Here is a 21,058-nt window from a genome sequence, read left to right on the forward strand (position 1 = left end):
GTGTGAGCGGCTGCCTGTTCTTCTTTACCTACATAATAAGTCTATTATATTTACACAAAGTTGGATTTTGGCAGAGAGACAAACAAAACGGGACCGGGAAGACGCAGAGAAAGAAAGACAAAAAGTGGACTTTAAGGCAAAACTTCAAGTTTTGACAGGTAACCAGAGGAGATGTTCTCAAGGTAACCAACATTGCTTGAATGAGCGCCACAGTAAAAGCAGACCGGAGAAGAATTCTCACAAGAACTCAAATTAAAACCTTGTCAGATATCAAAACATATTTGGGGGGGAATTATTGACAATGAAAGTCATTTTTATTCGTAAATAAATAAAAAAATATAATTTACTAACTTTTTTCATGCAGGTCAAAAGAGCTTGAACAATCCTTCTAAGTATCTACTTCACTCATTTTAATTACTAGTATTGCATCTGCTGATGTAGTTCTTTTTATTAAAAAAAAAAAAAAGGCAGATACTGGTATACATTAAAATGCCAAATATCGACGCCGAGAATCGTTCGAGCTGTAGTTTTTTTGGGGTGATTGCAAAGGGAGCTGCTTTAGAACAAATTGTCTAATAATACTACCAAATAAACAAAATGCATGTGATATTGAATATCTGTTCGGATGATACCTTATTTTGGAGGATTTCCACATAGCTTTGAAGCTGCTGGGTGACATCTGCCTGTATCACACACTCGCCAGGAAACCGCCACTGACTTATCAGACCAGACTGGGCCGCCAGTTCCTGTGGCAGCTTGTTCAAGACACAACACATACGTTTTTTTAAATCACACAACCATGGTGTAACAACAGTAGGACATTTCCAAACGGTGTGAAAAAAGCATAAAGCAAGGCACGAGAGTTCATCTGTTAACGAATGACAAAGGATTAAAAGATCAAGTGTAAAACGTCAAACTTTTACTGTAAGTGGTTAATGTGGAGCAAAGCCACAGTAATGTTTTGCCATGTCTAACAGGGCAGGGAGGTGCTGTTACCATGGCGACGTCGTCCTCCAGCAGCCATGTGGGCACCTGAGCACTCTGGGAGAGCGCCTGGAACAAGGTGGCTCTCAGGGCGCAGTAATTGTCCCCCCGAATTTGCCGCACACTGACAAAGCGCTGAGACATCTCCTTGTAACCCTGCGGCAGGGGCGCACACACACACGGGAAGTCTGCAACAACCTCAACAATAACACAAGTTGCAGGAACACACCTTTCTGATGAGCGCACTCTTGGCAGTGTGACCTTGCCACTCTCGCTCGCTGTACGACAGGATGTCCACAGGTGGGCCCAAACTGCATCGGGCCTTCACTTTGGGAACGGACACAAACGCTATCATTTCTATCTTGATCTGTCTCCCTGTAATGTTTGTCTGCTCTTGAATGCGATTGTGCTGAAAATCTTTATTTACCCTCGGGAATTATTAAAGTATTTCTGATTCTGATTCTATCAACACAACTATCGCTATGGTTTTTTGGAGTGAAAAGGTAACATAGTATATAAATATTTATTTTCTTACTTTAATTGAGGAAATTCTCATCCTATCTACTATGAATTTTCAGTCCAATCAAAGATGCTTTTTGTAATTTGTGATAATCACTATTTTTTTTTTTTTACTTTACCAGTTATACAATTAACAACCTTGTTTTTTTTTTACTTTTGTAAGATCGGTGCATTCCCTGTTGCAAATCAGTCATGATAACTCTAATGATTTTGAGTGGTGTTCAATCCGGGGCGTTTAAGCAAATTTGGGTATTCATTTTAGCATTTTTTAGTTGTAAATGACCAACTTTTAGGGATCTCTTGTTCATGTTAAAGTAAGAACGCAATAGATAAAAGGTGCACGATAAATGGTATTTAAGTGAATGTGTTTCAGGTATTTGGGGTCAATAGGTTGTATTTCATATTGCAACTTGTTATCTTCATACAAAATCTGTGTGTGTTGATTGGGTGGTATCAGACAGAAGGTAGAGGAGGTATGTGGGAACTCACATGTGCGTTCTAAGAGTGTTGCTGAGAGCGTGTTGTTATTATGCGATGCTGGCTGGTCATCCACTCCACCGTACAAGTCTTTGTCTTTACTGCAATGACCCAAAAACAAAACTAAAATCAGCACAAGTCAGAGAGACGTCCTCTTTAAAGTATCCCCTTGGGCCCACACACCTGCTCCTTAAACCGTCTTCAGTCCTACTGACGTGCTCTACAACACCCTTTGTATAATCTTCTTCATCTTCCTTCTCAATCTCAATATTTGTCTGATCCTCCACATGATCATCCTGCACGTCTTCCGCTTTCATTTTCTCCTCATCCTCCGAGAGTTTTGGACAATCCCCGTCTTGCAGCTGATCCACAGCATGCTGGGAGATTTTCTCTGAGGAGACTTCTTCTTCTTGACTGCAGAAAGGAAACATGATGTTTACTTTTACTGCAGTGAATAATCATCACGTCCACAACAACCATGGGGGAAGTCTCAGTCACAAACTGTGTTGCACCTCTGCCCCCTGGTGGTAAGAGTGAGAACTAAACAAGATGATTGTTTTTTAAGTCAAAAACCCGCTGACCTGTGGCTGGCATCTTCTAGCGCTGTGGTCAGAGGCTCCTCAGCAGCTGCAGAAAGTGCAGGGTGTGTCTCTCGGTCAACGTGGTTCACTACTTTGGACTTGTACTCTGAAGCACCAGAACCGTTGAAGTCTTTTCCATCCCGGCCCTCCATGAGGTCTGCAGGGCTTTGATCCTCTGGATCCTCACTCACTAAACTAGGTACATCATGGAATGAAAAACACAGACAATGTTCAGCTAGTTTCTAATCTGAACAAATTACAACCTGATCAGATCACATTTCATTCATCTCATTCAATTCATACAAGGGCTGCATATAACTATTTTGACAGTCAACTAATCATCGACAATCTTAAATAGTCGACTTATCGAATTATAAAGCATACACAAATTAAGTGGCTCTAATTTAGCCATCGACTTTTAAATTCAGCTTGAGATATGTTAGGCACCTGCTTACTAACAACAAAAATGACTAATTCACAAATGTTTACTTATACTGTAATTATTTTGTTCGACTTGCTGTTACAAAATAAATATAACTGTTAAACCAGTGTCCATTTAAACGCAAGGCCAGTCAAAGTGCTAAAAAAAAATGGACAGTTAGAAGAGCAGCAAAAACAACAAACAAAGGTATGATTTTGGTTATTAACACCCAGCATTGTTATCAATACCATAGACTTCATCCATCCATCCATTTTCTACGTGTCCCTCTCGGGGTTGCAGAGGGGCTGGAGCCTATCCCAGATGCAATAGGGCGGAAGGCATTGTACACCTTGGACAAGTTGACACCTCATCACAGGGCCAACACACAGACAACATTCACACACTAGGGCTAATTTAGTGTTGCCAATTAACCTATCCCCAAGTGCATGTCTTTGTATAGAATTGTATCATTGATCAATTTTAACATTTTAGCTGTCTAATATGTTGTTACGATACTGGCACATTGGTGCCAAATGTTGTGTTTGTGTGTGCATCTGACTTTGGTTAATGAGCTCTTCCTTATTGCCCTTCAAATTGAGGCTGCTTTAAAGTTTAGCTAAAGGACTATCGCTGAAATGATTATAAAGTTATTTTATACACAACTTTGTCTCAGACTTGTTCACTAGCTTGCAAGGTAACAAGCTAACTATCTTACCAAGTGGAGACTACTTTAAATAATCCCGTATTACAGATGGCGTGTCATAAAAAAAAGATGCGCTTTGAAAAATGAGCAAGGTATTCGTGTCTTTAACAAGAATAGGAGGAAATGCTGTCACACTTTTACATATTTTCACCAGCAATGTTGTCTCGTCCAAATTTTTTTTTGCCGGTGACACATTTTATTGTCGACAATGTCCACGAAACGTTGCACTCCTAATTCAACACAAATCAAGATCCACCTTTAAACTTATTATTCTTAATAATTATTTTAATTTGTTATCACCTGCTTTATCCTAAAAATGGTAATAAGGTGCTAAAAATACTGTTTGCAGTAGCAAACGGGCAACATTAAAACACACCAATCTAGGAATTCCAGGAAAGCAATGCCTTTTAATGCAATGTGTTTTGAGTTATTTACTTTTTTATTTCTTCTTAGTTATATACATACATTGTATTTACATAGCAAATGCTGTATCTTAAAACTAGTTTTGTATTTCTATTGTTTTAATCTTTAAACCTTAGATTTTTTTGCAGCTTTCTTTAGGGTAGCTTATTGTGGCAAGTGAAATGTCTTCTTCTGAAACACTGAAGAAGTACCACACAATTGACGCCAAGTTTGTAGATAATAAATCTCTCCCCCACCCTTTGTCCCACCTGTGCTAAAATAATATTTTATTTGGTTTGGTTTGTTGTCTTTGTTTTTACATTCCATTTGCACTACTGGATCTCAATTTATTCTATTTTGCCATTTTAACTATTCTATTTACAACTTATTCGTATTGACCTAAGCTATTTATAACCTAGTAGGTTAATACTAGTAGGAAAAACCTATTATTATATCATCTTCTATTTAAAGTATTATGTACAAAGTTTTTGTAGTACTCATTGGGCTAAATTTGGGCCCTTGGGTAATAAATTCCATGCCATCTCATGTGTCCCATGTGAGCTTGTGTGACAATAAAGTTCCTTGAATTCTTGTTTACAATGTGTCCAGATAAAGTTTACAGCCGTTTACAGCAAGGGTTTTGAACCTTTTATATCTCGGGGCCCTTTTTCCCCCACCACTGAGGAGTCTGGGGCCCACTTGAATATTAAAACTGAATTAGTAATCTTGACTTAATTTTAGGGGTGTAATGATAAATGGGTTGTACTTGTATAGCGCTTTTCTACCTTCAAGGTACTCAAAGCGCTTTGACACTACTTCCACATTTACCCATTCACACACACATTCACACACTGATGGAGGGAGCTGCCATGCAAGGCGCCAAACAGCACCCATCAGGAGCAAGGGTGAAGTGTCTTGCTCAGGACACAACGGACGTGACGAGGTTGGTACTAGGTGGGATTTGAACCAGGGACCCTCGGGTTGCGCACGGCCACTCTCCCACTGCGCCACGCCGTAATGGTACGTGTGTTTGTATTGAACCGTTTTGGTACGGGGGTTTCGGTTCGGTACGGGGGTGTACCGAACGAGTTTCTAAACTAAAGTCTTAACAAGCTGCTTTGCTTCTTCTGCCTCTGTCTCAGCACCCAGCATTGTCCCACCTACACAACCATCTGATTGGTTACATATATAGCGATAACAGCCAATCAGCAGTGCATATTCAGAGCGGTAACAGCCAATCAGCAGTGCGTATTAAGAGCGCATGTAGTAAATGCTTCAGCGTCGAGCAGATAGGTGTTTAGCAGGTGAGCATAAGGCAGTGTACTCTCCCCAAATGATAATAAACACCTCCCATTCAACTACTACTAACATAACTATGAGCCAATAGACCTTCTAGAAACTTAAACTGCAGCTCAGCCCGCTCGCAGTTCTGGCTTGAGGTGAAGGCTAATTAGCTTTTAGCGTAACGTTAGCTCATTTTGCGGTGTGTGTATGTGTGTGTGTGCTTGTTTTATGGACAGAAAATCTTTGAATGGCAGGGTCCCTTATATCACATGTTGATAAAAATATAACATTTACATAAAAAAAATCAACTACAGGCTTCCCAAATGCTGTGATAAATTAAGCATGATGAGTTGACTTGAAACTGTTTAATGTTGCACATTTTATATGTAGAAGAAAAGTTTTGTCATTTTATTTAATCTGAGCAACAATTTGAGGCAGTTTAATGTTGATTAACATTGGCAGAATTATTAGTGTTCCCAATGTTAAAAGGATAAAACCATTGTTTATAAATTTGGTAAATAAATAACCAAAACATTTTATTTTCTTGTTTTCTTACTGTACAGAAAATGAACCGAACCGTGACCTCCAAACCGAGGTACGTACCAAACCAAAATGTTTGTGTACCATTACACCTCTACTTGATTTTAATCCTATCTAACCTACTTACAGTTTACGATCTTGTCAAATATGAAACCATGTGTTCATCACAAAGATTATTATTTGCAGTATATACCACATAAACATTAGACTTAGGTTAAGTGGATTAGAAAAAAAAAGTACTAAATACATAAACTGCATTAAAAGAGACTCAAATAACTGAAAATATTTTTTTTTCTATAAAATGGTGTGCTAAACTAAACACAATTAATAATGAATATGTTTAGGTAAACTGTCAATAAAATACATGTGCAAATGAAAATATAGCTTCACCACTTTAATGATATTTTTTGCGCTTAAGAAAATACTCTATGACATTAGCTCCAGACTTCTTTTGTTTGTTTGAGATTGTCGTTGCTCCCACAAGCGGTGGTAAAAGTGCATTACAACTGAGTACTGCTGCGGCCTCAATGAGGCCCACAGCTGAGAAACAGATATTTTTGACGATCCTCTAGAGGGGGGGCTCCCCGCCCAACATTAGTTAGTAAACACTCATTTATTCCAGGAGCAGGAGAAACGGAGCGCTTCATTTGCTCACCCTAACCCACTAACAGCAAAGTGCGGGTAATATCGCCTCATTACAGGATGTTTTTGTTACTTAATCGGAGCTATATTTAACGTTATCAGATATACCGATAATCGTCTGTCTGATATTTATTGTGCACCCCTACGCTTGTATCCTAGACGCCTACTATTTATTTATGTTTTAATAAATATAAAAGCTGACAAAATTTGGAGTTACATATTTTTGTGGCGTGCTATCAAATATGTATTTTTTTCGAATAGAAAATAATTAAATTAAATGTATTAAAATGTACTCAATGCCATGCTAATCACTAATTATGTTTAAGGATGAACGTAAGACGTCTTTCTACTTAATAGTGTTGTCACCTGACTCACCAAATTGACTCGGTTTTGATCTCTTGATGCGCCGTAGAGACGGTTGACTCCTGAGTATCGGACAAAGCATCCTCATTTGTGCAAAGCTCCATGGCGAGGGTGCAGCCATTGGTCACAATGGCGTCACCATCATCATCACCATTTTCGTCGTCATGGTGAAAAACTGATGTGTTTTTACAAGGAGAGTTTTGGTCTTCCTCTGTTTTTTGTCCGCCATTATCTTGCATTTCAACCTCCTTGGAGGCAGGAGGCTGCTCCTCAGCCCCTGCAGGTGAATCTTCGGAGGCTGCACTTTTGGCATGAGCCACCATATTTTCTTCTCTGGTGGCGTCTTCAGCGAGTACAGCAGCTTTGTTCGAACAAAGCCTAGACGTGTGCATAGCTTCCCTCTGCAAGGACCCGTTTTCCTGAGCGAAGATCCGCTCCGGCCCGCCGACGTCGGGGAGCAGCTTCACTTGTACATCGGCCTCGTCACCGCCTCCCTCCTTTAGTATGGCGTCGACTGTTGTCTTCCTAGGGAACGCAACACAGACAACACCTCAACTAAATCCCTTACTCAACATCAAAGCAAATCTCCTTGGTGTAGATGTAATATAAACGTGGTCGTTGTTCTCCTGTGTGCCTGCAGAGGCTGCTTTTCATGAAAGTTCAGTTTTGATGATCACCTCATATCTTCATCTCCTTGAGGGCCGCAAGTTCCCACCACAGCTGTGTCCCCTGTGGCTGCCGCAGCCTTGGCATCATCTTTGATTAGACTGCTTCTTTCCTCTACACTGCCACAGGGACTCTCAGGGCGACAGCAGCTGAGCCCCATCTGCGTGCTCCGCGGAGGAGTTGGGACAGGGGGCCCCACGGGTCACCTCTGGTCCTGAGGAAGGTTAGAAAGTTTTACATGACCATGGTGAAGAGGGTCAAATTAAGGATGAAACTTGTAAAGATATTTCAGTGATTAAAATAAGCCTGCGTGACATTTTTACTGTTGTGTCCCATTCAGTTTTTTTTTAAGAAATTTTGGCTGCGTTAAACAAATGTCAAATAAAATTAGCCTAAAATGGATAAAAGCAACAGAAATAGCGACACATTTGTAGTGAGAAATGTCCTACTGAAAATTAAAAGTATGTTATACATAAACCAACACAATTCTGTATGTCAAAATTTAGGCTTCTAATTTAATTGATTTATTTGTGTCCACAAGATGGCGCTTCTCTTTCAGATTCAAAGCATGCAGCAAAATTTCACAGCCTGTGAAGGTTTTTTTTGCAAAGGGGGATTGTTACTTACATGCCATCTTTATTTAAGCGGGCATGCTGCAAATATTGACATTTTGTATTATGAAGGAAGGGCCGATAAAACAATATCAATATATATTGCGATAAATAAGTAATCGATATCAATAAAAAATGGGTTTGATAAACTTTTGATATATATGTTTTTTGTGGTGAGGCGGAAAAAAACAGAAAGAATGAAGCATGGTTGGTTGCATGAACAAAGGCCCTCAAGGTATGGTAACCTAGCAAAATAGGAAGTGATCAGTGAGCAATGGGAGGGCTACGCTTAACAGCCAATCCTGTAACAGTATCAACCATGAGATCTTATAAGTAGACGTAGACATTGGCTGCTGTGACGCAAGAAATTCGGCCGCCATCTTGAAGTGGTGATGAGGAGCCGGCGAGCAGCCTAAACTGACAGTTGACAGGTAGAAAACAAAGATTTCCTGCTCAAATTGGCACACTGTTGAAAATTGGAATCGGGAGATTACTTTTCACAAGTAAGATTGAACACAAACGTACTATTGGTTGTATTTTGTGAAAATAATATTACCACATAGGAGGAGCAACGATCTTCAACAGTACTGAAATCGTAGCCGCTAACAAACAAGAGTATGACCATAATAGAATTGCTTGTCAATGAAATTAATTAAATTTGTAAATGTATAAGTCTTCAAGTAACAATATTCAAATACTAACATTGTTGGGTAAGACAAAATTTGGTTTTATTCTGTATACAGTGAAACAGATTGGTGGTTTTAGCTGATATAAAGACTTTCAGGTGTTTTTATATTTATGTATTTGGCAGACGCTTATATCCAAAGCGACATACATAAAAAATACATATACAACAATCACTGTAAACATTATCAATTAAGGGAAGAATGTAATACAAAATATCAATACAAAGTGTCAAGACAGAATAAACTCTGCTGCTGCAGCAACAGAGATAGTCAATAGGTCCCTAAGATATATAGACATCTAATGTATTCAAAGATTGTTTATGTAGGATATACGCATGTATATATAACTTAATCATATTGTTTCTTCAACTTAAAAATTGCTGACTGTTTTTTCCCCCTTCTCTGGGATTATATTCCCATTTTTGATCTCGGACGTCTGGTCACTTATAGCATATATGAATATTCTATTACTGTTAAGCAAACAATGAATAATGAAACACGCCAAAACATGCGTCCTTTATCATATCTACACGTTGGACAAAAAAACGTGTGAAAATCAGTGGAATTCAGTGAGGTTAGATAAATTAAATGCAATGACAATTCATTGCTCCTGCCAGGTGAATTGCACTGAGAGGAGCGGCGGCCCCCTCATCTCGTCAGCGCCAGTAGGCAGTAGCGGTCGATGCTGCGTCTACTTATAAGATGTCTATGGTATCAATTATCATTCTTGGTTGCACCATCTTGCTGTTGATTCTCTGCATGGAGTGAGATGAGAAACTAAAACAAGTGCTGCAGACAGCGAATACATTGTTGATAAAACAGAAAAAGTCAGCTCAACAGTACGGCACGTTTTTGTATTTTTTTTTTTTTCAAACAGACCGCAGTTCTTTGCTGAGCTAATTTTTACTTTTTAGCCCTCGTCCGCTCCATATTCGGATGTACGGAAAAAACAGGTAGGATTTAAAGTGCCAGACTGAATCAATAAAATAAATAACAAAATATAACAAATGTGTTACGTCAAAATAATAACTTGGGCTAATAATATTTTTTTTTTTTAAAATACTGCAAAAAATTAATTAATTTCCATCCCTAAATAACATACCAAATTAAATGTTACACAGACCATGTAACTTTTAGGCAGTAATCCTGCAAAGAAGTGTTCTTCTCGGTTCTCTCTGTTTACATTGCCACACGTTGCGCTATTTGTTACACTTAACTACGTATTCCTTTTTTTGAGCAGAGTTTATTGTGAAGTGTTTATTGTGATTTTAGAATTTTGTTCATATTGATTACGTGTTTTCCATTGTTGTGTTGACATTTCCATTAACTTCTGCCTTGATAGCTAAGGGAATTATAATCGGAGGAAGGTTACATTTGAAATATTTTTCTCCTGGTTCACATTTTCCAAAGGTCATTAAAAATATAAATAATTATAAATATTGACCAATATAGAAAAACTTATATCGCAATACAGTTTTCAGCCATATCGCCCAGCCCTAAAACAATCCTGTATGTCAAAATTCCAATTCGCGTGACCGGCTTTCAATTTATTTTTTTTATATTTGTCCACAAGATGGTCCTTCTTTTTCCTAATTAAAGCATGCAGCAAAATTTCACAGCTTGTGACCAATGTTTCCTCTAAGGTGCGCGCCTGTGCAATTGCGCACTGCTGACGCGTCCTCTGCGCACAGCAAATCTATGCCGCGTACAAAATCAAATCTCACTGTAAACAAAATAAACATAATTTGTTTTGTATGATTTTGCAATGCAACCGTGAGTAACAGTAAAAAGCGGCCACAACAGATAAAACAATGTTTGTCAACACTGTTAAATTACGGCAACGGCTGTCAAGACGCTTTAAGGAGGACAGGAATTCCATCAATCCCTTTTACTTAGAGAAATTATTTGTCGGCCGTAACCGCACCATTTTTTTTTTTTTTTAAATACCTCTATCTAGTAAAACCGGTCATTGTTTACTTTACAAACCAAGCCAAACACAACTCTTTGGAATCTGTTATATTAACAGCAGCCGATACAATCATGGCAATGAGCCACTGATGCGTTTATGGCCACACAAAAAGTTGGACAACTTTAACACTACATATTAAGTGTAAATTCCAGGTCGTTGCACTATGACTCCTCAATCAGATGTGTGCTTATTCTACTGTCATTTATGAAGATTGTAAATTTCTGGATATTAACCATGAAATGATGTTAGTAGATTATAGAATTGCCAATGCAAATATTTATTTTACAAACAGAAAGTTACAGGAATGTAGACAACATCCCATGCAACATGTAAATGTTTTAAGCGGAAGTAAATGTGATCTCTGAAAGGGGTATACAATTTTTCCATAGCAGGACCCCTACCCAGGCATAAAACCCAGGCTTACAAAAAAAACATATTTAAGTGGGCCAAATCACTTATATTGGAAAATATAATGAAAATGACTACTGTCACTTGATTATAATAATCCATCCATCCATTTTCTACCGCTTATTCCCTTTCGGGGTCGCGGGGGGCGCTAAGACATTTAAATTGTTATGTCAGGTTTGGGACAGCTGCGCTGCTGGTATCAGTGTGCACTTCTGTATTCCACTGAAAGCTCAGGGTGTTTTTGCATTTGCTTACACACATGAAAATTTAGAGGGAACATTGCTTGTGACTGTTTTCTGTAGTTAATTACATCAGTGGTCCCTAACCACCAGTCCGGGGACCGGTAACGGTCCGTGATGCATTTATACCGGGCCGCACAGAAACATTAATTAATTTATAAACTACCGTTGTCACACTAAACACATCAATGAGATTGTTAATAGATGTATATTATAACTCCTTTGTTATAGTACATGTGACAAAGCACATTAATGGACATATAAAATGTCAATGTGCCGGATCATGACCAAAGTTTAATTTTTTCATGCTCATTTTTTTGTTGTTTTTATCTGCCACACGTAAAAAGACGTCTGTAAAAAATAATGCATTCATTAAACCGGTCCCCAGTGGAAAAAAGGTTGGGGAACACTGACTTACATTACATCTTTATTTAAGTGGGCATGCTGCAAGTTTTGACATTTTGTATCATTTTCTTTCTGACTTCTTTAATAAAAATATTACGCTTGTTTATAACTGGTGAGAAGCAATGAAAGTGTCAGCATTGGCCCAACTTATCCCCTAAAACTGTAACAATATTATTCAGAAATACACAAAATATATAAGCAGTCGAGAATTAATACAGCAGCAGTAACATATTACAACGATAAGCAGTGAAACTCCGTAAATATGTGTATAAAGTAAATCATTTAGTGAGAAAAAATATGACACGTTTCGAAATAACACTGGAATGTTTTTTGAAATACAAACAACTTTTCAGCCTTCAAAAAATACAAACGACAAAAAAATATTGACCTCCAAATCCATTAAAATGTTGTTGCAGACACCAAAATGATATGATTTTGTACAGATTATTTGCATACTTAGTGCTGAAGTAGTTTAAAAAAATATATCTATATACATATTTCCAGTTGACATTTTTCGACGTCAGGGTCCAAGGTAAGTATTGGGCTTAATCACTGTTCATCCGATTTGTAAAATTCAGCAACATTGTAAAACCACATTCAAACGGGGCGGCATGGCGTAGTGGGTAGAGCCAGAAACCTGAGGGTTGCAGGTTCGCTTCCCACCTATTAACATCCAAATCGCTGCCGTTGTGTCCTTGGGCAGGACACTTCACCCTTTGCCCCCGGTGCCGCTCACACTGGTGAATGAATGATGAATGAATGTTTGGTGGTGGTCGGAGGGGCCGTAGGCGCAAACTGGCAGCCACGCTTCAATCAGTCTACCCCAGGGCAGCAGTGGCTACATATGTAGCTTACCACCACCAGGTGTGAATGAATGGTGGGTTCCCACTTCTCTGTGAGCGCTTTGAGTATCTAACAATAGAAAAGCGCGATATAAATCTAATCCATTATTATTATTATTAAACGTTATTAATAACCTAATAGGAAAAAAAAATTAGAGGGAACATTGCTTGTGACTGTTTTCTGCAGTTTCTTACATGACATCTTTATTCAAGTTTGCATGCTGCAAGTTTTGAATCTGTGTATTTTTTTCTTTCTGACTTCTTTAATAAAATATTAAACTTGTTTATAACTGGTGAGAAGCAAACCCGTTATAGAGTCAATTTGTCAGTATTGACCCAACTTATCCCCCAATACTGTAACAATAGTTTTCAGAACTACACAAAATATATAAGCAGTTGAAAATTAATACAGCAGCAATAATATATTAGACTTAGACAAACTTTAATGATCCACACAGCAGATCAGTTACAAAGGATGGAAAGTGATAAGATGGAAAGGATAATGCAGATCACAATACATATTACAACTGTAAGCAGTAACAGTCCAAAAATAGATGTATAAAGTAAATAACTGACAGGTTTAACTAATTAGTAATAACACTGAAGTGTTTTTTGGAGTATACACAACTTTTATTGCCTTCAAAAAATACATTATCTTGACCTCCCAAATCAACTGAAGTGTTGTAGCAGACACCGAAGTTATATGATTATGTACATATTATATGCATACTTAGGGCTGAAGTAGTTTAAACATATATTTATTTATTTACAGCTGACATTATATGACGTCACTGTCTAAAGTAAGTATCGGGATTAATTACTGTTCATCCAATTTGTATAATTCAGCAACATTATAACACCACATTCAAGAGTTATTAATAACCTAATAGGAAAAATAAGACTAAAAAGAGACATACGATACCTGGGAAGACGAAGAAAGCGAACGAGCGTCCAACCATGAAGCACAGGTGTTTGTTTCGCTTGAGTTAGCTCGAGTTAGCTAGCAGGTAGCTAGCCTTAGTCAACTTAAAACCAGCAGTTTGGAGTAAGCGCCCCTCGCTAGAAGCACCATTGCCGCATTGATAGTCTTGTATACTCACACGACTCACCGCCGTTAAGGTGGAAGGATTTTTTTACATTGGAAAAAGGCAGTTTTGTCGGACGGTGTAGGAGGCGGAACATCTGTTGGTGTGAGTCCCTAGCATTATGGAGGGAGCAGGAGGGTCACGGCTCCGGCTGCTCGTGTGACGTCATTGCGGGATGCGCCGAGGCGTGCTGCGTTCAAATACGCCTCGGAAATAAAAGACCTCGCCCGCTTGTCGATATCGATCTGCTAAAATCCAACGATGAGACGTAATGTGTTCTTTGTTGTATACTTAAGAAATGCAAGAAATGAATTACAATGAATTGATTTACATGGACCCCGACTTAAATAATTTGAAAAACTTATTCGGGTGTTACCATTTAGGGGTCAATTGTACGGAATATGTACTGTACTGTGCAATCTACAAATAAAAGTTTCAATCTATCAATCAATGTACTGCAGTTATGAAGGCCTCTCAGGCATACTTGCCAACCTTGAGACCTCCGATTTCAGGAGGTGGGGGGCCGGGGGCGTGGTCGGGGGTGGGGCGGAGGCGTGGTTTGGGGGCGTGGTTAGGGCGGGGGCGTGGTTGAGAGGAGAGTATATTTAAAGCCAATATTTTTATATTGGTTGTAATTAATATATATATTAATATATATATATTTATATATAATATGTAAAAGGGGAAGGCGTGGCGCAGTGGGAGAGTGGCCGTGCGTAGCCCGAGGGTCCCTGGTTCAATCCCCACCTAGTACCAACCTTGTCACGTCCGTTATGTCCTGAGCAAGACACTTCACCATTGCTCCTGATGAGTGCTGGTTAGCGCCTTGCATGGCAGCTCCCTCCATCAGTGTGTGAATGGGTAAATGTGGAAGTAGTGTCATAGCGCTTTGAGTACCTTGAAGGTAGAAAAGCACTATACAAGTACAACCCATATATAATTTATTTATTATATATATATATATCCATCCATCCATTTTCTACCGCTTATTCCCTTTCGGAGTCGCGGGGGGCGCTGGCGCCTATCTCAGCTACAATCGGGCGGAAGGCGGGGTACACCCTGGACAAGTCGCCACCTCATCGCAGGGCCAACACAGATAGACAGACAACATTCACACTCACATTCACACACTAGGGCCAATTTAGTGTTGCCAATCAACCTATCCCCAGGTGCATGTCTTTGGAAGTGGGAGGAAGCCGGAGTACCCGGAGGGAACCCACGCATTCACGGGGAGAACATGCAAACTCCACACAGAAAGATCCCGAGCCTGGATTTGAACCCAGGACTGCAGGACCTTCGTATTGTGAGGCAGATGCACTAACCCCTCTGCCACCGTGAATATATATATATATAAATAATCAATATATATACATATATGTATATATATATATATATATATATATATATATGAAATACCTAACTTTCAGTGAATTCTAGCTATATATATATTTATTTTATTTTATATATATAAATAAAAGAAATAGTTAGATTTCAGACGGCACCTATCAAATACACAGTAATATAAACACAGTTGTACTACTAACTGTACTGTGCTTGCTGGGTACTAAAAAAACAACAACACTTACCTTTCACTATTTGAGTAACGTCACTTCCGAGTTTCCAGAAGATGGCACCAATATGTGCTTTGCCCTTGCGTCTCTCGCTGTCAGCTCTGTGTCGGGCCCGACCTGGATTAGCGCTGCGCCCTTGGACGTGCTGGCCCCCGCCAGGTTCGGTTCTGTGAACGCAAGATCTTTGACAAACAAAACAATTATCCTGAAGGATTTCTTCACTTCCCGCGGGCGGCGGACTTGACTTCCTCTGTGTGACGGAAACATCGCTGAGAGCCGGTGAGTCCGCCCCTCTTAATGAACTTCTGCCTCTGGAATGTTCCTACTTTAATTCCCCGCGGTCTTCCGGTCGAAAAGGAGGAGGATTAGCAGTCGTTTTTAAAAATGACTTTAAATTCCGTCAGATCTGCTTGCAATCCTCCTTTTCAAGCTTCGAACTGTGCATGTTTGAGCTGGAGGGGGCGTGGTCTCCAGCTCCAGCTGAATTTCGAGAGAAAATTTCTTCCAAGAGGTTTTCGGGAGAGGCACTGAATTTCGGGAGTATCCTGGAAAATCCAGGAGGGTTGGCAAGTATGCTCTCAGGCTACATTCATCTGGTGGCAATTAACAACTAAGACTGGTTCAAAATTTGTGAGCAAGTTAGCGACTAACATTAATGTAGCAAATTCCTAAAAACAGCAGAAAATGTATGCATACAGAGGATCTTTGACAAGCGTTTTTTATGATAGGTGCTTAAAAGAACCACTGTGCAACGGTCTTTATGAGGGTCTTTGACAGGGGTTTTCCCTGCAAGGCATCTTGGTACCCAAAATGGTCCTTTCAAGCATTTTATTTTTCTCAACATTCAACATATTGTTCAGTTTTAAGGTTAATGAGCTGTAATTGTGGCATATAACATTATTTTTAAATTGGGAGAAAATGTGAGACAAACTTTGGGAAACACTTTTCCAACACATATTTTCAATATACTGCACTTTAATCCTGATTTTATGCCATAAATACCACATTTATCGATCCATGTAAATCTGAAATAATCTACAATAGGTTTTTTTTATTTAATAAGTGTAATGACTACCCTAATCAACTAGGTCAGTGGTTCGCAAACCTTTTTCACAAAGTAGCACCTCAGAAAACCCTTTGCTCTCCAAGTACCACAACAATGACCAATATTAAAATACGGTAACATAGTAGGCCTAAATATTCATTAAAACAAGGCAGCGGTTTTATAGGTTGATCATTTGGCGTACAACTAGATGGAGCCCAAGTACCACAGATTGAGAATCACTAATGCTTTACCACAATTCATTTCAAAACAGTAGTTTCTGTTTTTACTCTGGAAAACTCCTGGCAATAAACAAATTCAATGCAATGGAAATTATCTTGATGAGTTAAGACTGATAAAGAAGGGTTGTGAGAATGTGGTTATATGTTGTGTGTAGACTTGTGTGCTCAAAATCATCAAAACAAATCCTGCATTTCCAGTCACCCAGAAGGTCTTATGATGACATAAAGAGGACTCAGTGAAGGGGTTTTAATAATAGAATAGAGTTTTATTGTCATTATTGCAATGAACAGGTTCAAAGAACAACGAAATTGGAGCAGCTCCTCCTAAGGTGCATATACAATATGGTAGTATAAATTTAAAAAAATAAATAAAATAAATAAATAAATAAAAAATAAATTAAAAAAAAAAAGATAGAGATGACAGATGTATCTTTGTATACATACATAAAACATTATTTCACATTGTAGTCCAAAAAAATAGAAAAACATTTAAACATTACACATGAGGACATGATGGACATATGGACACTCAGTGCCTGTTTAGTGCTACTATGGCTCTTGGGTAAAAGCTATTTTTTAGTCTATTGGTGCTCGCTTTTAGCACCCTGTAGCGTCTGCCTGAGGGTAGCAGTTCCAGGTGGCTGTGCCCGGGGTGGAATGGGTCTTTCAGGATGCTCTGTGCTTTCCTGAGACCGCGGGAGCTGTACAGGTCAGCCAGGGAGGGGAGGGGGCATCCGATTAACTTCTGGGCGGTCTTTATGACTCTCTGGAGCGCCGTTCTCTCTGCGGCCGTGCAGCTGCTGAACCACACGCAGATGCAGTAGGTCAGGATGCTCTCAATGGAGCACCGGTAGAAGGACACCAGCAGTTCCTGTGAGAGGTGGTTGTTCCTGAGTATTCTCAGGAAGTGCAGTCTCTGGTGTGCCTTCTTGATGGTAGCCGTGGTGTTGGTGCTCCAGGATAGGTCGTTGGCCAGGTGGACTCCCAGGGAGCGGAAGTCGGAGACCCTCTCCACACAGTCACCGCTGATGACCAGGGGCAGGATGTCCGTTTTTTTCCTCCTGAAGTCTATGACCAGCTCCTTGGTCTTGGAGGTGTTCAGGGCCAGGTTGTTGACTTTGCACCAATCCGACAGCTTCTCCACCTCATCCCGATATGCAGCCTCGTCTCCCTCCGAGATGAGCCCCACTACGGTGGTGTCATCCGCAAATTTGATGATGGAGTTGCTGGAGTGGGCAGGTGTGCAGTCGTATGTGTAGATGGAGTAGAGAAGGGGACTCAGCACGCAGCCTTGTGGAGAGCCGGTACTGAGGTGCAGGCTTGATGACATGTGGCGACCCAACTGCACCCTCTGGGGGCGGTTGGATAAGAAGTCCTTAATCCACATGCAGATGGAGTTCGAGAGACCCAGGTCTGACAGTTTGGACACCAGTCTATCAGGAATAATGGTGTTAAATGCCGAGCTATAATCCACAAAAAGCAGCCGCACGTAGCTTCCCCCCGTCTCCAGGTGACCCAGGGAGGAGTGTAGGGCTGTGGCGATGGCGTCCTCTGTGGACCTGTTGGCTCTGTAGGCAAACTGGTGTGGGTCGAGCTCGGGAGGGAGGACTGAGGTGATATGGGTCCGTACCAGCTTCTCGAAGCACTTCATAGCTATAGGTGTAAGTGCAACTGGACGGTAGTCATTCAGACATCTGACAGAGTTCTTCTTCGGCACCGGGATTATTGTGGAAGTCTTCAGGCATGATGGGATGACGGCCTGGGAGAGGGACTGGGTGAAGATCTTCGTAAATACTCCGGCCAGCTGGTCTGCACAGTCTCTTAGTACCTGTCCCGGGACTCCATCCGGGCCCGTAGCCTTCCTCGGGTTCACTGCCTTCAGCGTGCGTCTCACCTCATGCTCCTCCAGTATAAGGGTGCAGCTGCTGTGGGTGTTGGGTGGAACTGTTGTGACGGCTGCAGGTGTTTTTCTCTCAAATCGGGCGAAGAAGCTGTTTAACTCCCCCGCTCGAGAGGCGTCGCCGTCAGCCGAAGGGTTACTGGGTCTGAAGTTGGTCATGTCTTTTATTCCTTTCCACACCTCCTTGGTGTTGTTGCTCTGCAGGTGGGCTTCCATTTTCCTCCTATGGTCGGCTTTTGCCTCTCTGATGCCTCTCTTCAGATTGGCTCTGGCAGCACTGTAGAGTGCCAGGTCCTGCGCTTTGAAGGCACTGTCTCTCTCTTTGAGTAAGCCCTGGACTGTTTTTGTCATCCAGGGCTTCCTGTTGGGGTAGACTCGGATGCGCTTGTCCACTGTGACAGTGTCTATGCAGTGTTTGATGTACCCCAGGACTGCTTCTGTGTACTGCTCCAAGTCTGGGTTATCAAAAACTGACCAGTCTGTTGTATCAAAGCAGTCCTGCAGCTGTTCCATGGCTCCCTCCGGCCATGTTTTGACCGTTTTGGTTGTGATAGGAGCACTTTTTCTTATTGGTGTGTAAGCTGGCAAAAGGAGCAGGGATATGTGGTCAGACTTGCCTAATTGGGGAAGTTGTTTGGCTCTATATCCTTTTTTTTATGTTGGAATAGACTTTGTCCAGTGTGTTAGCTCCCCTCGTAGCACACTTCACATGCTGGTGAAGTTTGGGGAGCACTTTTTTCAGGTCGACATGATTAAAGAAAAATGGCAATAAAGTATGAAAAAATATATTGAAATAATACAAATTTTATATCCATGGTTAGATCCGAACCGGTGAAGTATTTTTTTTTACATATACCTTATTTTTCATATTTTTATGAGCAGGACTCTTTTAGCTCCCCAAGAGGTTAAATGTTCACCTATTGTTATTGAAGTGCTTCAAGGCTTAATGAAATAAACAGCAGTGCTCCTGTAATATAGAAGATCTTTGACTACTGTTTCGCACTCAGATGTTGTACTGTAATTGTATTCTGTGTTTTAGCAAACACGATCCGCAGTTAGATCCGAGTAGTTTCGTGTCTCAACATAAAGCTCTTCTTCTTTAAAATATATTCACAAATGCAAAACAAACTCCTGACAGAGTCCACTATTTGGAAACAAATGACTAGGCCAAGGTATATGACTGGACAAGGAAGCATTTTTATTCAATTGGCTGTGTCATAAAATGAAGCAGGTGCACTTTGAAGTCTTTTATAACTTTACACACATCTGACCTTCAATTTTAACTGTTGACGTTGTTTTCACAAATTAAAGACAATGAAAAAATATAAGTTTTTTGGGAGAGATATGTGGGGTCTTTTATATCTGTGATATTGCAACTGTCAGGTGTATCAAGGATTTATCTGTATAGTTTTATCTCTGGGCCGCTCGCAGTCGCATCCTGCTGCTGGTAGAAGCAGTCCAGTGTCCTGAGTGCTTTTCTGTCACCTCTTGGCCTCCGTGATTGACAGTTTAGCCTGCTTGGACGTAGACATGGCACATTTGCCATGAAACTTTAATGAAGGTCTCGCGTCTCTATGTGACAGCTTTTCTCTAAACGAGAAATATCGTCACGTTTTAATCACCTGAGATCTCGTCACACTCTCATTATTCAATCAATCGATCAAAGTTTATTTATATAGTCCTTAATGGCCTACTGAAATGACATTGTATTATTTAAACGGGGATAGGAGGGCCATTCTATGTGTCATACTTGATCATTTCACGGGCGGCGGCAGTGTGAGCGTTTCAGATGTAATTAAGACACATTTACTAGGATAATTCTGGAAGATTCCTTATCTGCTTATTGTTTTAATGAGATTGTAAAGACATACCTCAAAGTCGGATGGCTGCAGTGAGCGCGCCAGTGTCTCAGAAAGAAGCCGAGGAGCCAAGCTCACAGCTGCCTTTTTTGACAGCTACTGCAGGAGGACGCATAACCCACTGATGTCTCCGGTAAGATATACATCACAATTTTCCCGTTCAAAAACATGCTGGTTGACGTAGAGAAACATGTTTGCTTGACCGCTCTGTGTTAAAGCTTCACAACAAAACAAAAAAACACCGGCTGTTTCGGTTCTAAAGACAGCTGCAATACACCTCTTTCCACCAACAGCATTGTTCTTTATAGTCTCCATTATTAATAGAACAAATTGCAAAAGATTCAGCAACACAGATGTCCAATTTACTGTGTAATTATGCAATGAAAAGAGACAACTTTTAGCCGTAAGTTGTGCTGAGCAAGTATGTCCCCTCCAACCAATTACGTCACAAACACACGTCATCATACGCGTCATCATTTTCCACGACGTTTTCAACAAGAAACTCTGCAGGAAATTTAAAATTGTAAGTTAGTAAACTAAAAAAGCCGTATTGGCATGTGTTGCAATGTTAAGATTCCATCATTGATATATAAATGATCAGACTGCATGGTCTGTAG

General features: G+C 40.2%; 1 protein-coding gene across 1 annotated transcript in view; it reads right to left on the reverse strand.

The window, feature by feature from the left end:
- The window catches only part of LOC133569422 (uncharacterized), a 24,386-nt gene extending 10,385 nt beyond the window's left edge, over positions 1-14,001 (reverse strand). Inside the window, exons 1-9 of the mRNA XM_061921754.1 lie at positions 13,665-14,001; positions 7,594-7,796; positions 6,929-7,441; positions 2,562-2,756; positions 2,164-2,394; positions 1,993-2,081; positions 1,214-1,311; positions 997-1,140; positions 633-755 (exon numbers count right to left, since the gene is read on the reverse strand). Of these exons, the coding sequence (XP_061777738.1) occupies positions 633-755; positions 997-1,140; positions 1,214-1,311; positions 1,993-2,081; positions 2,164-2,394; positions 2,562-2,756; positions 6,929-7,441; positions 7,594-7,742 (1,542 nt within the window). The 5' untranslated portion in view covers positions 7,743-7,796; positions 13,665-14,001. The remainder of the gene's footprint in view (positions 1-632; positions 756-996; positions 1,141-1,213; positions 1,312-1,992; positions 2,082-2,163; positions 2,395-2,561; positions 2,757-6,928; positions 7,442-7,593; positions 7,797-13,664) is intronic.
- Between the last annotated feature and the right edge of the window lie 7,057 nt (positions 14,002-21,058).

The sequence above is a fragment of the Nerophis ophidion genome, linkage group LG15 (genome assembly GCF_033978795.1).
Source record: "Nerophis ophidion isolate RoL-2023_Sa linkage group LG15, RoL_Noph_v1.0, whole genome shotgun sequence".
Classification (NCBI taxonomy): Eukaryota; Metazoa; Chordata; class Actinopteri; order Syngnathiformes; family Syngnathidae; genus Nerophis; species Nerophis ophidion.